Raw genomic sequence first — 15,685 nt, 5'->3', positions numbered from 1 at the left:
GTTGTCCTACGCATATTATCACGATTCCGTTCCACGTGCTCCGTTTTTTGTCACGGTGCCTCGTAATGATCGACCTTTCCTTTAGCCAAGAATTCTCTGTTTCATAGGTCACCAGAAACGATTGACATGATCATAAGCTCAGTTTCAGTGTTTTGGTTTTATTGTGCTGACTCTACTTCTGTTGGAGTTTTTGTTATTTTAAATTGACAGATAATAACAGGGCGCTGGAAAAGGCCAAAGGAAGTGTGGGAGGAAAGAATATGCATTTTTTTGTTCCTCTGAAAAAGTGTAAACAGAAAAACATCTCATTTTAGAATGTGAGGCCTTCAAAGACACAGGGAAAGTTATGCAGATACGCTGGTAGCTAGCTAGCTCTTGGGTTTGTCGAGAAGCTCGGAGCATTTATTTTGAAGCTTCACAGAAAAAAGACCAAATCCATCAAGCAGATGAAGAAGCAATCTGTCTCATAAGCTATCTTTAGCCTCATGGAGGTTAAAATAATTTATTTCTTCTTTCTTCTTATCCATTTTAATATTTTAAAAGTTTGTAGATTAAATGAGCCATGCTAAATGATCCCTGCAGAGTCCAAACGCTGTTATTTTAAATTTGAGGCTGTCCTTTCAAGGAACATTTTGGTAATAGCGATTAAAAAGGCCACCCTCCACTCAGTACTTAGTGTGGCTATTTACGAACTCGCATGCAGTAAATCACACGAACCTAAGGATCTAAAAGATATGTAGGTTGGATTTTGGAGGTGAGGTGTGAAAAAAATGCCTTGCAAATTTGCGTGAGATGTAAAACGCAAGACACACAAAAGATCTGGCAGGCAGAGGTGAACGTCAAATCTAGGGCTGATGCTAAGTTAATGCCTGTAGCACGATTTATCACTAATCGATATTCTTAAAAATCTTCATATCATTTCTGCTAAACATTTTGGGTTGGTCTTTATCAAAATCCCATTGCAATGTGAAGATTCGAATCCTGTGTAGCTAATATACTCTAGCCTATTGAATCTAAGAGTGTAAATCAACCCTAATTTATTGATTTTCAGTAATCAAGCTAAGGAACTTATTCATAAAAGTAGTACGCTGGTCAGTTATAAACTTATATGGATCAAATCCCTGTGATGTGGTTTCATTTTCACATAAATACCCTCCTTAGCCCTTTTTCGAGATCAAAAAGCCTCTTAATCTGTCTAGGGAACTTGAATCGAAGAACTTAATACATTGCTCATTCCCGGCCAAATCACTGAATCATTTCTTCCAAGTGACCAACTCACTAGTAATCACAAGTTTCGACGATATTATCACTCAATGTAATTTCTGTACACCGGTATTACCAGAACTACCGGTTTTGACCTGGATTGGCAGGTCATGCCCTATGGCCTGCCAGAACAAGAATATTGAACCCGTCCACTAGCGAGTTTGACACGTCAGGAACGAGTTTGACCTGCCAGTACTCGACAGGTCATTGTCGGGTCAACAAATTCGACTCGTGGACATGGACCATGTGAAAAACTTGGCCCCCACTTATATATATATAACCCAGAAAGTCCTTGTTGGCTCATTTACAACCGTTTTTCATTATTTCTGCTCAGCTGATTTTTGTACTAGCTGGGTTATCACCAAGACAGTATACTCTTTGGTACGCACAACCCCAAAGTCTTGGAGAGATCTAGACAATCCAGTTGTCTACGTCTCAAATTCCAACTAGTAATACCACATCATTGACCCAAAGACTAAGGTTAATGTGCTTGAGCGAAACAATACTCAATAACTGGGTGCCTATTGAATAGAAATATTCATTCTCGCACTTATGCCAAAAGTTTAACCAGAAATGACATCCTCAAGCACCAAACTTTAAACAGAAACATTCCTTGTCTGGTAGAAGTTACTTCTTGACACTAACAGTAACAGGATTTCGGTTAAAATAAGTCCATCATTCAAACAGTCATGTGATAATCAATCAAGGTCATATTTCTTCAGAACATGAAATCTGCCTTGCCAGAAACAAAATATGGTGGATCACAAGAAAACGGGATTAGAGACATAACCATGCAAAATATATTTTCAGTGTAAAAAAATTCAATTTCCTACATGCAAAAGCATCAAAACTTGGTCAATTAAATGTCTTACTTCAACTGAATAGTATTTTCATGTTCAACGCACATTCAGATAGATTTCATAATCTGGCAATTTGTTTATCCAATATATTTTATTTCATTCAACTCTGCCTAAAACAGATCTCTGTATCATCTCTAGTCATCCCGCTTTTTTCTTCAAATGTGAAATTGTAATGCAATTGAAAGATGACACGCAAAATCCCTTTCAGCTCATATTCCCATACCCACAAATGCAAAAGACACCACTGTATGTTTCAATCCAACTTAGAAAGGAAAAAAACATACAACGTTGCATACCATGTTCTTGGGTAACCCACCCAAACATGGCCAAAGATTGATTAGAAAAGGATCATCACTACTTACATACTGGCTACCAAATGCGACTATTAACCTTTGAACATGCAATGCAAGAGGCTAACCACCAAATATTGTGGAACTATAAGGGCATAGCATAACAGCGCCCCTTGTGACTTCCTTGCAAGTATTTACTATTTCCAAGGCTAAATCAGCCATATTTTAAGCCAGTGATCCAAAGTCAGGTGCAAAGGAAATAGCACAATGTCAATGATGCTACTCTTGCCCTTGTTTTCTAATCTTCCTGAAATGCATGAGTGTTTCTCAGCACGCCCTGAACCTGAAACTTGGACAAGAATATATACTTATTGGTTTAACCTTGTTTTATGAAAATTCCTGGTACTTACTCGTCAGCAAGCAGTGTGGACATAACCAACTGCTGAACAAAGTTTGCTCTTAAAGTTGCCTGCTTTATCTTCTGCGCCCTCTCTTCTGAACTCAATGATGGCTCATTACTGCAAAAGAATGAAAGAAAAAACAATCAGAATAACCAAGATATAAATATTTTTAAAGCAGCAGAAATCATTAAGAGGCATGGCATGTGAGTTAATGCACATGCAGATATTTGTGGATATTGATAGTGGGCAAAAGAGCATAGAGAAAACCATTAAATCATGCAACAAGCAAACTAAAATGCATGCCACGATAGTTACTAAGCATGACAAGAAAAGACACATATCCTATGTACAATGGGACATCAGAAAATGTGGCAAAAATATCACCGATGCTACAGAGAACAGGACAATAGGTGGAAAAAACAGTAAACCACAGCAAGCATTAAAATTACAAAATAAATTCATTCTTTTAATTTTTTAAATATAAGCAAATAGCAAAATCAAATAAGCACATTGGTACACAAATATGGAGAAAAGAAAAAACACCAATATATATGTAGTGGATGTCAAGACATAAATGATATATCAAAGTCAATACAAAATCCCGTCTATTCGCTCAAGTCTAATAAACACAAAATCACAAAAATCTGGGAACTAGCAAGACATATCAAGACATAACCACCCCTAACAATGTTGAGCTGGGATTCCTAGTGTTTTCCACTTGCATTGACAGATTCAAAGGCTATTATATGTCTAAAGATATGGGGCTGAAGATGCCTTGTGCTTGGTGGGCAACACATGGCATAGCATGCACTATTCTACGAGTGCTTCATGCAACTCCTATATCAAGTTAAATCATCCTCTTGTTGTGAGAGGAATCAGAGAACATCCTAGAATATGCATGCTCTTTAATGACACATGTTTGAGCAATGCATAGCAGTTACAATGGTGTATGTGCACTCGAAGTTATATCTTATATACTGTATGAGGGAAGAGGGATTTAAGGACTAAGATATGAGATGTATTTCCTAATAATACAGATTTGGACAAAAACATTGAGTTGGCACTAACTTGAATCTAGTTGAACCAATACTAGATCATGTCACTTTTGATAATTTTAGTTATCGTCGAATGACAAGGTATGAGATTCTTCAATATGGCAAATTTAGTTGTTTATCAAATATTCAAACTGTGGGAAAAGAGAGATCTGCACAAAAAAACTTACAAATATATGATAGACAGTCCTGATCAGCCGCAACCTAAGCCAAGTGATCAGTCGAGCATCAACTTATTAAATTCAAGCTAAACTTACACCGCAACCTTAGCCAAGTGATCAGTCGAGCATCAACTTATTAAATTCAAGCTAAACTTACTCACTCAAAATCAAGCTGAGCTTTTAAAGCTTCCTCCTTGTAATTAAGTTACTACAAAGTCCCCTGATCTGTTTTTGAATCACTTGGGAATACAGTTTTCACTAATTCCCATGTGGTTATATCCTATTTTGCATTTCCCATTAACATCCCCATCTATAGCCTTGGTATCATAACCATCTATGATCTTATCTATCATCTATATAATATATTTTGATTTTTTATGACATCAAATGACTCAGAAAATTTCCGTTACAGTTCTAAACTTTGATTTTAAGTTTATTCTAATTTCTTGCATTTGATGCAGTAGCTAGTGGTATCAATCTTTTCTAAATGCTTTAAAATTTGCCTCTTTACATCTATACTTTATTTTTGTAATTGGAATCACTGATGGAGTGTACTGCTAAAGCACTCCTTATGTATAGGTCATTGGTTGAAAGACCCTTGCAGTTTATGGTTCTAAACAACAATTTTATATGAATTATAATTTCTTGCATTTCAATGTACTCACTAGTGGTACCAGTGTTTTCTAAATGTTTTAAAAATGTGCTTCTTCACACCTATATTTTATTTTGTAATTGTAATATATAAATACACATGCCCACAGGATGTAGAGTAGTCGATGATGAAGCGTAATGTTAAAGGTCATTGGTTCAAAACTTTGTGGGTCTAGCCCTAAGGGTTAGCTCAATTGGTCGACTTCCCGATGTTAAATCACCTTAGCTATTGATGTTGAAATGTGTAACTAGGTTCGGTCTTCATAAATATGAATTGTAATTTGATTATTGTATGTTATAAAATGAAAGAAAAATTATTATTGTTATTTTTGTAGCATGGGTTTCATGCTCAAGGTTTAATATTTAGAGGTCAAGCACCCACTGAGGGATTCTAGGGTTTGTCCTAAGGTCAAGAAGTCAAAAGAGTTATTGTCATATGAAGACGACCCCATCGGGTACATTGTAACTTGTAAAAAGAATTATTTTTGTATATAGAAGTGTCAAAATACCCTCCAAGACCAAATCAGCTTGCCCGCTAAGAAGTCAGCCTCAATTAGGGCATTTGTCCTCCTTGGAAGCCTATATATTGGAGGGAACTAGACCTCTGTGAAGAAGGACGAAGGACAATTGTTTAGGTTATCTCTCTCTCTCGTGCGAAGAAGGAAAGCTAGGGTTTTGTTGTTGCAAGATCGAGGTTGAGGATATTCTAGGAAGAAGGTCAAAGGAAGGTCAAATGGATCATCTACAAGCCCTAGAAGGAGGAGAAACTCAAGAAAAGGTCAAGAGAAGCCTTGGAAGCCCTAAATCTGCTCACACATGTGGAAGCAACAATTGTTACTAAGAGCTGAAAATTTCAGACCTGCAGTAGAGGCCACAATTAAATAGCTGGGGGTCGAAGTTGTGCAGCCGGAAGAGATTTGACTAGGTTTGATTGGGATAGAGGAAGCACATCATCAAAAAGGTCAGACTTGGTCAATCATTGGTCTTGGTCTAGAGGCCTTGGAATTCGTCATTTGAAGAATTTATAAGAGAAGAAAAAGGGGTATTCCTCTCAAGTGGAGAGGTTTTGGCCCTAGCTTGCAGCCTATATCTTGTGTTCTTGTGCATTGTTGATCTTCTTGTTTTGATAGTTGTTTGATAATAAGAACAACATAATAATAAGAGAAGAGGATAATAATCAAGAAAATTAAAAATATATCGAGTTAAAGAGAAATCATCTTAGTTATAGCCATTAAGATTTCTCAACAATTGAGGAGATAGCCTACTATGTCACGCCCTCCTCTGAGCTTGCTGCAACCAAGCATTCCCCCACGTTTTCTCCCCTGAGGGTCCCTCCAAAGTCTGATCCAGAGGGTGCTCGCTCTGCTCATGCGGCCCCTCCTGATGTGGTTTCCATCGCCTTTTCCATCCTCATCGCTTCGCTTGGAGCTTCGCAACCGTCTATCTGTCTCCAAGTTTGTCAAGCAGACTGAAGAAATTCCTGAAATTGATCTTCCTCCTGCTATGCCTCGCAGAGCTACCCTCTCTCTGCCTGAGCGTGGCTTGGTTGGTCAATTTACTGGACTTTGGCCCTCTCCAAAAATAGTCCAAAAATGGGTGGAAAGAAACTGGGCTGCAAAAACCCAAGGTCAAATCTCGATCTGCTTCTGTGGTAGGGGATATTTCACCTTCTACTTTGAATCCAAGGAAGATCGTGACTTGATCTTCAGAAATGGACCTTACTTCATGGATACAAAAGGCCTATACTTGAATAGATGGACTCCTGACTTCGATCCAAAGCTTGATGTTCCCAATGCAGTCTCAGTTTGGGTTTGCCTCCCTCATCTTCCTCTTCACTGCTGAGGAGACGACTCGGTAAGAGCAACAGGCAATGCAATCGGAAAATAGATAAACGGGAGCGAGCCTAAAGAAAATCTTCATGTTTGTGCACGAATATACATGGAAGTCGATCTGGGTAAGGACCTTCCGGACGCTGTGGAGATCAAGGTCGACAACTGGGCTCACATCCAATAGTTGGACTACGAACAACTCCCATTTAAATGCAAGGTATGTCATGAATATGGTCATTTTGCAAATAGATGTTCAAAACAAGCAGTAGAGGAACCAGCTAAAACACAAGAAACCCAATTGGAAACAGTGAAACGTAAAAAAAATCAGGAAACAAATCATCAAAATCAGCAGACCCTCCTCATTCTAGTCCATCTTCTTCGGATGCTCCTCCCTCCTCATATTTATCTCATCCTTTGGATTCTAATCCTTTTGCTTCCTTAGCCCCCCTTGCCTCTGACCTTCCTCTCGCTTGCGAAGAGGGCGAGCTAGAGCAGTCCATCTCTGCCCTCTCCCTTGCCTCTCCCTCTCCTAACCTCTCCTTGCCCCCCTTCAAGCCCTCTTGTCCCCTCTTTCGATAGGATTCTTACTAGAAACAAATCCAAAGAAACACTAGCCCCTCTAGAGAATCATAAAAAATCAGGAAGAAAACCAAATAAAGAAATACGTGATGGACCAACACAAAAAGACATGGCAATGGGCACCCAACAACCAATGGACACCTACATAGACAAAGGAGTAGGGGTCAGGAACATGCGAAATCAGACAGCAAGAGGCAAGGGATCTTTCGATCCATCACATAGTAAATAATGAATCTTGTCTTCTGGAATTGTATAGATCTCGGGCACTTTTCCAAAGTAAATGCAACAAAAGACCTTATTAAATCTAAGTCCTAATTTCCTTCTACTTCAAGAGACCAAATTAACTGAGGAAGAAATGGTCTCAATAATCCAAAAACAAAAGAACTTTGAAGGTGTAGCAATAAGTGCAAGAGGAGCTTCGGGAGGAATTTGTACAATGTGGAACCAAACATCTTGGGGCCTAATCAGTTCTCTCAAGGAGCAACATTGGATCAAAACAAAAATAAAAAACAAAATCTCAGGAAAGCAAATCATTATTTTCAATCTCTATGCCCCAATTCACTTCAGAGATAAGGAACTTTGTTGGCAATCCGTAGCAAACTAGTTAGAATCAAAAGAAAATATAAGCATAATAGTTGGAGGAGATTTCAACTTGGCCATGAAGGCGGGGATAAAAGAGGAGGTGTTTTTTTGCCTGATCCAAACATAGATAAGCTTGAAAGCACTATAGCAGATCAAAACCTAATGGATGTTATCCCAAAGAATAGCAAATTCACCTGGAGCAACAGAAGAATAGGCCCAGGCAATATAAAGGAAAGACTAGACCGTTTTCTGATTCACGTCAACGTTGTCTCCAAATCAGATCCAGTGTCAACAAAAATCCTTGCATCTATAGTTTTTGACCACAAGCCTATTTCTCTAAAACTTTGGTGAATCCATAAACCTGGGCCCTCTTCCTTTCCGATACAACCCTCTTGAAAGCACTATAGCAGATCAAAACCTAATGGATGTTATCCCAAAGAATAGCAAATTCACCTGGAGCAACAGAAGAATAGGCCCAGGCAATATAAAGGAAAGACTAGACCGTTTTCTGATTCACATCAGCGTTGTCTCCAGATCAGATCCAGTGTCAACAAAAATCCTTGCATCTATAGTTTTTGACCACAAGCCTATTTCTCTAAAACTTTGGTGAATCCATAAACCTGGGCCCTCTTCCTTTCCGATACAACCCTCTGTGGTCCACCATTGATGAGGTCCAGCAGCTAGTGCATTCTACATGGAAATCTGGTATTAGTGGATCACCAGGATATATATGGGAAACAAAGCTAAAGATGACCAGGACCACTCTCAAATAATGGGCTAGAACTCACTACAAAGAATCAAAGCAAAAGAAAATAGAACTCCAAAAGGAGTTGGACCAAGTCCAGGCAAAGATGGAAACCAGAGAGGACACTATAGAGTTGCAAACCAAAGAAAAGGAACTCTCCTGGGAGATTTACCAAATCAACAGGAAAGAGGAGGAAAGTTGGAGAATCAAATCCAAGAGCTTATGGATTTAGGCAAGTGATAAGAATATAGCCTTCTTCCAAAATCTCACTAAAATGCGAAGAATCAAGAATCGAATTGAGGAGATAAGGAGAGAAGGGAATGTAGAAATCAAGGGGCAGGAAGAAATCAAAGAGGAGGCATATCAACATTTCAAAAGGTTATTAACAGCTGAGGAAGAGCCAAATAGCTATGAAGAGTTCATAAGACATATTCCAAATATAGTTTCCAACAAGGAAAATGTTGCTCTAACCAATCCAGTAGAGGAAGAGGAACTCAAAACAGCGATTTGGAACCTTCATCTCGACAAAGCACCAAGGTCGGATGGTTTCACCATTGCTTTCTATCGTTCATTTTGGGAACTCATCAAAAAAGATCTCCTTAAAATGATTCTTTGGGTTCACCCGCAAGCATAAAATTGGAGGAAATACAAATTCAACCTTCTTGGCTCTAATCCCGAAAGAATCTAGGCCAACCTCCTTTAAATGCTTCAGACCCCTATCCTTGTGCAATTCTTCCTACAAAATCACAACAAAGATTTTGGCTAATCATCTCAAAGCTCTCCTCCCACATCTAATCTCTAACAATCAAAGTGGCTTTGTCCCCAACTGGCAAATAGTTGACAACATTCTCTTAGTCCAAGAAACTATCCATTCTAGCCTTTCCAAGAATGAGCAAGGTTTCATCTTGAAGTTAGACATGGCTAATGCCTTTGATAGAGTCAAACATTCTTTCCTTCTCATTGTTCTGGACAAATTAGGATTTGCAAAATATTTCATTGACATCATAAAGGCTTGTATTCAAGGGACATGGATCGCCCCCTTAATGAATGGAATACCTGGAAAAAAAATTCAAATCTCTAGGGGAATTAGGCAAGGCTCTCCTATCTCTCCCTTCCTCTACATAATAATGGTTGAATCCCTCGGTAGAAATCAAGAATACAGCAGGAAAAGAGGGCTCGTCACTAGAATTCATTACAACAGAGCAACAAAAAGTATGAACCACTCCCAATTTGCCGATGATACTTTATTCATTGGTGATGCTTCTTATATTGTTACCAAAAGATCTAAATCCGCCTTGGAACAATTTTTGAAGGCCTCGAGAGGACTTCTCAATCATTCAACGAGCAGCGTATTTGGATGGAATACCCCTAATCGAAATCTTCAGCGCATCTCTCAAATACTTGGAATTCCCTTCAAATTAAATTGGTCTTACTTCAAGCATTTAGGAATGCCTATCTCAAATTGTCTCATGAAGATTGAGGTATGGACAAAAGCTTTAGATAAAATGAAGAAGAAAATGTTGAACTAGGGAATGCAATGGCTTAATTTGGCTACGAGGATCACTTTGATCAAAGTTTGTCCTCTTCGCCCTTCCCTTATATCAGTTCACAATCATACAAGCTCTGGCTGGGATTCAAAAACAAATCGAGCTGAACATCAGAAGGTTCCTCTGGCAGAGAGGTGAAACAGAGACAAAAAAAATAGTTTGGTAAGCTGGAAACAAGTAACCGCACCTTATGACAAAGGAGGAGTTTCCATCCGGCATCCAGGCTTGATGAACACAGCTCTGGGAGCTAAACTCATATGGAGGCCAATAACTGGAGAAACTTCATGGTGGAAGCAAGTTTTAGAGCATAAATACCTCAGTGTCTCTCAACACTAGCTTCTCACCTCTCAGATTCCTAATAGACCAAGCTCGCAAATTTGGAAGCTATGCAAAAAAGCTCTGCCCCTAATTCAAGCCAATACCTCTAGAATCCCTGGAGGGGGACAACAAATAAACATCTAGACGGATAGCATTATGGGTAAGCCCTCTCTATCTTCTCACCAAGACATTCAACATCTCATGCTCTGGCTTCAAAATAAATGCATCTCAAATCTAGATCAAATATCTTCTTGGAATCAACATGACAATACTTGGGATGGATGGACTCTTCCTACAGTCCCTCCTTAGCTCCTCCAACAAAGGAACCTCCTTCTTCATCATCTCAAAGGAATGGCCCCTATTCGTTTCAAGCAGCAAGACAATTTCAAATAAATACCAACTAGAAGAGACTACTCAATAAAATTTGGATATGATAAACTCTAAGAGAGCCTCGAACAGCAGCCTAACTGGCCTCTTTGTAAAATTGTCTGGAAATCCAAAAGCCTTCCCAAAATCAAAGTATTCATATGGACTATGCTCAAGGGGAAGATTCTCATAACTGACAACCTAAGAAAACAAGGCATTCATGGTCCCTCAATCTGCGCACTCTGTTTCAAAGCCGAGGAAACCATTCATCACCTTTTCATTTACTGTGATTTCTCAAACAAAAATTGGCAAGCCTTGGTAAGTCCCCTCCAAGTCCATGTATATCCCACTCTTAGCATTTTTAATTCTTTGTCAACTAAACTATCCTTAGTCCTTCAAAAGCAAAGTCATGATCAAACATTTCTGGACCTGCCTCCTAGCCTTCTTATGTTGGCAACTATGGTTAGCAAGGAACAAGTATATCTTTCAAAATAAAAAACCTAAAATCAGAAAAGTCTTGGCCAAAACTTGGAGCCTTTCCATGGAAACCATTCTCTCAAAAGGGAACAATAAAATATATATTAAAATTCTACCAAGATGAAGAGAGACATTGGTTCAACTTAGCCCTGGACAGATCCTCCAGCATTGACTATCTACCCAAGAGAAATCCCCTCAGTTTAGTTAACTGGAAGGTGTGTATTAAAGCTCAGGAATTCAAAGACTGGCTAAAAACTCTTAGGAGGTCGTGTCTCTTCTTTGAGAGCGCTTCTAAATCAAATCTCAACCAAGTTGGCACTTGTGGCATCATTTTGGATCATTTGGGAAGAGAAACAGTGTCTTCTGAGTAGGGGCTAGGTTCTAAACCTAACAACAAGATTGAGGCTTACAGCTTTATTATGGGTGCACAGATGCTCTGTGAGCGAAATCTCAAGAATCTGATTGTAATTGGCAATTTGACCATCCTCATCAATCAGATGGTCAAAAGTTTGACCACCAAAAACGCAAACCTTCGGCAAATAGTCTCTCGAATTCAACATCAATTGAGGAATCTAGGAGATATTGCTTATTATCATGTCCTTAGAGAAAACAATAGTAAGGCAGACGAACTAGCAAACAAAGCATGCTTCAGACCCCAAAGAGAGGCCAGGATCAATGGGGAGATTTCTATTAAGTTTATTCCCTAATCATCTACTTGTTCACATGTACAAAAGGAATCATGGTAACTCCAAAATATGTCCCATCCTCAAGGCTGACAGACTCCTCAGAAATCTAAAGCATATCTCCTTTTGTCAAAGCTCAAATTCCCAAGCAGATAGGAGCTCATACTTGAAGTCGCTTTCTTTGGATTTATCCATGATCGCATATCTCCACTCGATCCTTCACAGGGTTCATATGAAGTAGCTCTGCTCCCCTTCATCCATAAATCTACCCCATCGTCCCCTTCTTGCCCCAGCACGCAACTTCTTTTTGAGACTCTATCTTCTGCGTTGATCCATTTACCCTATGGTGTCCTCAGTACCTGCTATGATCCTCCTCTCTTCTACAGCATAACCTTCCTCCGCTCTTTGTTGTCAGCACCATCTTCATTTCCAAACTTCGCATTCTTATCCTCCGCCCTTCCTAATCCAATGGATCTAAATCAAGGTTGTCCCCACTGTAACTCTCTTAAAAAAGAATTGGAACAGATCAAAGTCTTGCATAACCAGTGGAAGGAGCGTTGCTCCTCAAAGATGGAGTTTTTATTCCACCAATGCACCAACCTCAGGAACTCCCTGGACAAGATCAATCAACGTTGCTCACATATTGAACAAGCCCTACATTCTCTGCAAATCATGGTTGAAAAGAAATTTGTTGAGAGCTCTAGCTCCATTGATCGAAGCAGCGCTCATCCTTAGAAGGAGGAGAAATCAATCAACAAAGAGTAAAGGAGGAGACAGAGTCAGCTTCACCACAAATTTCAACAAAACCATAGTGCTTTGAATCCAATCATAGTGGCTAATGAATTGTAAATGTAGTTTGTTATTGCAACAATTTGTAAGAATCTACAAGCTATACGTAGTAGGTAAAATAGGTAAAGTAGAGCATCACAAATCTTGGAATTTTGCTTTTGTTTTCATCTAGATCTATTCAAACAAATTGTACCAAAGCTCTAGCCTCCTTTTTTTCGAATGAATATACCATAACTAACTTTGTTAAATAAAATCTCAACAATTGAGAGGTCACGGGTTCAATTCTTTCAACACCCTCAACAAAATCATAGTGCTTTGAATCCGATCATAGTGGCTAATGAATTGTAAATGTAGTTTGTTGTTGCAACAATTTGTAAGAATCTACAAGCTATATGTGCTAGGTAAAATAGGTATCTTTCAGTTTCATGTTAAAGTAGAGCATCACAGATCTTGGACTTTTGCTTTTGTTTTCATCTAGATTTGTTCAAAAGAGTTGTACCAAGGCTCTAGCCTCCTTTTCTTCGAATGCACATACCATAACTAACTTTGTTAAAAAAAAAATCTCAACAATTGAAAGGTCACGGGTTCAATTCTTTCGACACCCGCGAGTTCAGGGTCTGTGGTTGAGCTAGCAAGAAATGATCCCTTCAGTGGATCTAACTAGTACAAGTAGTTTGTGGATGTAGCGGCCACTGATCTCCAGGGTCTATGGACCACATAGAAGAATACAAATAAAAAATAAAAAAAATAAGAATAAATAATAAACAAAACAAAAGACAAAAACAACCTCCAAGGTTAACCAACAAAAAGAAAATATACACACATCCCATTTCAATGGTCTACATGCCCAAAACTCATGTCTATCTGTCCCAGTGTAAGTGTCATCTGTGACTTAGATTGAACATAAACGAATATATGTTAGATTGAACATAAACAAATATATGTGGGAAAGCAAAAGCACAACTACTAATTACATAGAAAATATAGGGGACAAAAAAAAGTATATATTTTATATTTTACTTAACTAATTCAATTGATCTGTGACTTTAGATTGAACATAAACGAATATATGTTAGATTGAACATAAACAAATATATGTGGAAAAGCAAAAGCACAACTACTAATTACATAGAGAATATAGGGGACAAAAAAAGTATATATTTTATATTTTACTAATTAACTAATTCAATTGAATTACTTCTTGTCCCCCACAATGATTGATTGAGACACTTAGTATTTGGGAATCTTTGTGATAATATTCCTAACACTACATTGGTTCAATTTAATGCAGTAGTGATAGTTTATTGGTTGACTAGGGCACAATGATTGGTATTATTTTCTAAAATTCATTCATAAGCTGATGTTTTTCAATATTCCTTCTCACCTGATTCACCAAATTGAGATGTACGCTTCCATGGAGCGTTGGGTACCACTCTTTAGATGATAAGTATTTATTCTTATGTAAGCAATGCTCTACTTGTAAGGCTACGTGAGCTAGAAAGATAACAAGAAAGTTTCATACCATATTGATCATTTACTAGCGTTACCTCAACATCTTCTCATCCCGGTAAATATGATGATATCAACTTCCCATCCTTGCTGGTAAACATTATAATATCATCTTCTTATCCTTGATGGAATTTACTTCACCCAACATGAGGTGTATTTTTTCAGTGGCGTGTTTTTCTAGTTATTTCAAAATTTTGGAGACTTTCTTCATCCATTTCAAACAGTTCTAAAATATCCAATTAATTCCTCTCAATGATATCAAAACCGAACCAATCATTGAACTGCCCGACAACAGAAATCAAAACTAAACAAAAACCGAAAACAGAACTAAACCACCAAACCAGTAAACCAAAAAATAAATAAAATATTCAAATTTTGGAAAAATTACAAATTCAGGTGCATCCATATGAATCCAAACCATCATACAAAAATATGAGGAGTTTCTCATGTATGTAGCAAGCAAGGGTGCATATAACCAAAATAACGCAAAGTGCGATCCATATCTGAACCAAAATACATCAACAAAGATGCTCTAAAACTCTCCAAATCAGCCCAATAAATTCTTCAAATCAGCTCTCCAAATCAACCCAAGATACTCAGCTCAAAAAATCCAAATTGCTCCAATGACTTGTGTGAATCAAATGCAGGGTGGGAAGCTCTTAAAATAGTGTTAGGGTTTCCATGTTTAACTTTTTATGCTTTATCAATTTTTTTTTAAATATTCAAGTTGTCCCCATCACGAGCTATATGGTTTCATACAGAATGGAGCTGGATGGTTCCATACAGAACCGGTCAGTTTTGACATTTATCACCAATTCCAGTATGGAACCAGCCTTTTCCAGTATGGAACATTCAACAGAAACAGTACGTACCCTTAATCGATTGGTTCAGGTTGGTTTCACCAAAAATAATCCAGTTCTGATATGTTAAAATTGGCAACTAGGGCCAAACTCTACATGGGTCATCTTAATTATGACAGTTGATATTTGTAGGATTGATCTAAAGATCATTTTCTTTTGATAGGACGAAAACTTGCTTCGATTAATCTATATTTAAATTTTATGCTAGAGTCATTTTCTTTTGATAGGACGAAACTTGCTTCGATTAATCTATATTATCTTTGTTTCAAACACTTGTGTACCCACTTCTTGCACCACCTACGCACAGTGAGTGGTTATTAAAGTATATATTACTTATTAGTTTAATAATGGCCAATTAGGTACTAGACTTGGGCATTACAAAAGTCAATTGGACTTTAGTTTATTTTATGTTTTTTGTCACATTTCACTGTAGTGTGTACTTCGGTCTATGCCACATTCATCAAGTCAACTGACTCGACTGCATTAAAACCTATATAAGAAAGTTTTTGCTTTCTCATTATTCACTCAATACAAAAAAATCTTTAGAGTTTTCTTGGTTTCTTTATGTGCACAGTTTCCATAATATGGTAACAGAGCCAATTTAATTCACTAAGTATGCTCTTCTCTTGCGTCATATGATGATCTGGAGAAACAGAAAAGCGTGATTAGATTGATGAGTGCATAAAACCATGAAAAACAAGGCACTGATACCAGCATAGAGAT

The 15,685-nt window shown here is 38.0% G+C and overlaps 1 protein-coding gene across 1 annotated transcript in view; it reads right to left on the bottom strand.

Annotated features, from left to right (window-relative positions):
• Positions 1 to 2,179: 2,179 nt before the first annotated feature.
• LOC149209055 (protein DEHYDRATION-INDUCED 19-like) overlaps positions 2,180 to 15,685 on the bottom strand; it is a 58,860-nt gene continuing 45,354 nt past the window's right edge. The window contains exon 5 of the mRNA XM_089396274.1: positions 2,180 to 2,931. Within this exon, the coding sequence (XP_089252400.1) occupies positions 2,820 to 2,931 (112 nt within the window). The 3' untranslated portion in view covers positions 2,180 to 2,819. The remainder of the gene's footprint in view (positions 2,932 to 15,685) is intronic.

The sequence above is a fragment of the Pinus tabuliformis genome, chromosome 1_2 (assembly GCF_031772625.1).
Source record: "Pinus tabuliformis cultivar Carrire ecotype Pingquan chromosome 1_2, CPIR1, whole genome shotgun sequence".
Taxonomy (NCBI): Eukaryota; Viridiplantae; Streptophyta; class Pinopsida; order Pinales; family Pinaceae; genus Pinus; species Pinus tabuliformis.
Note: the sequence above shows the minus strand (reverse complement) of the source record. Positions and strands in the feature narration are given on the sequence as shown.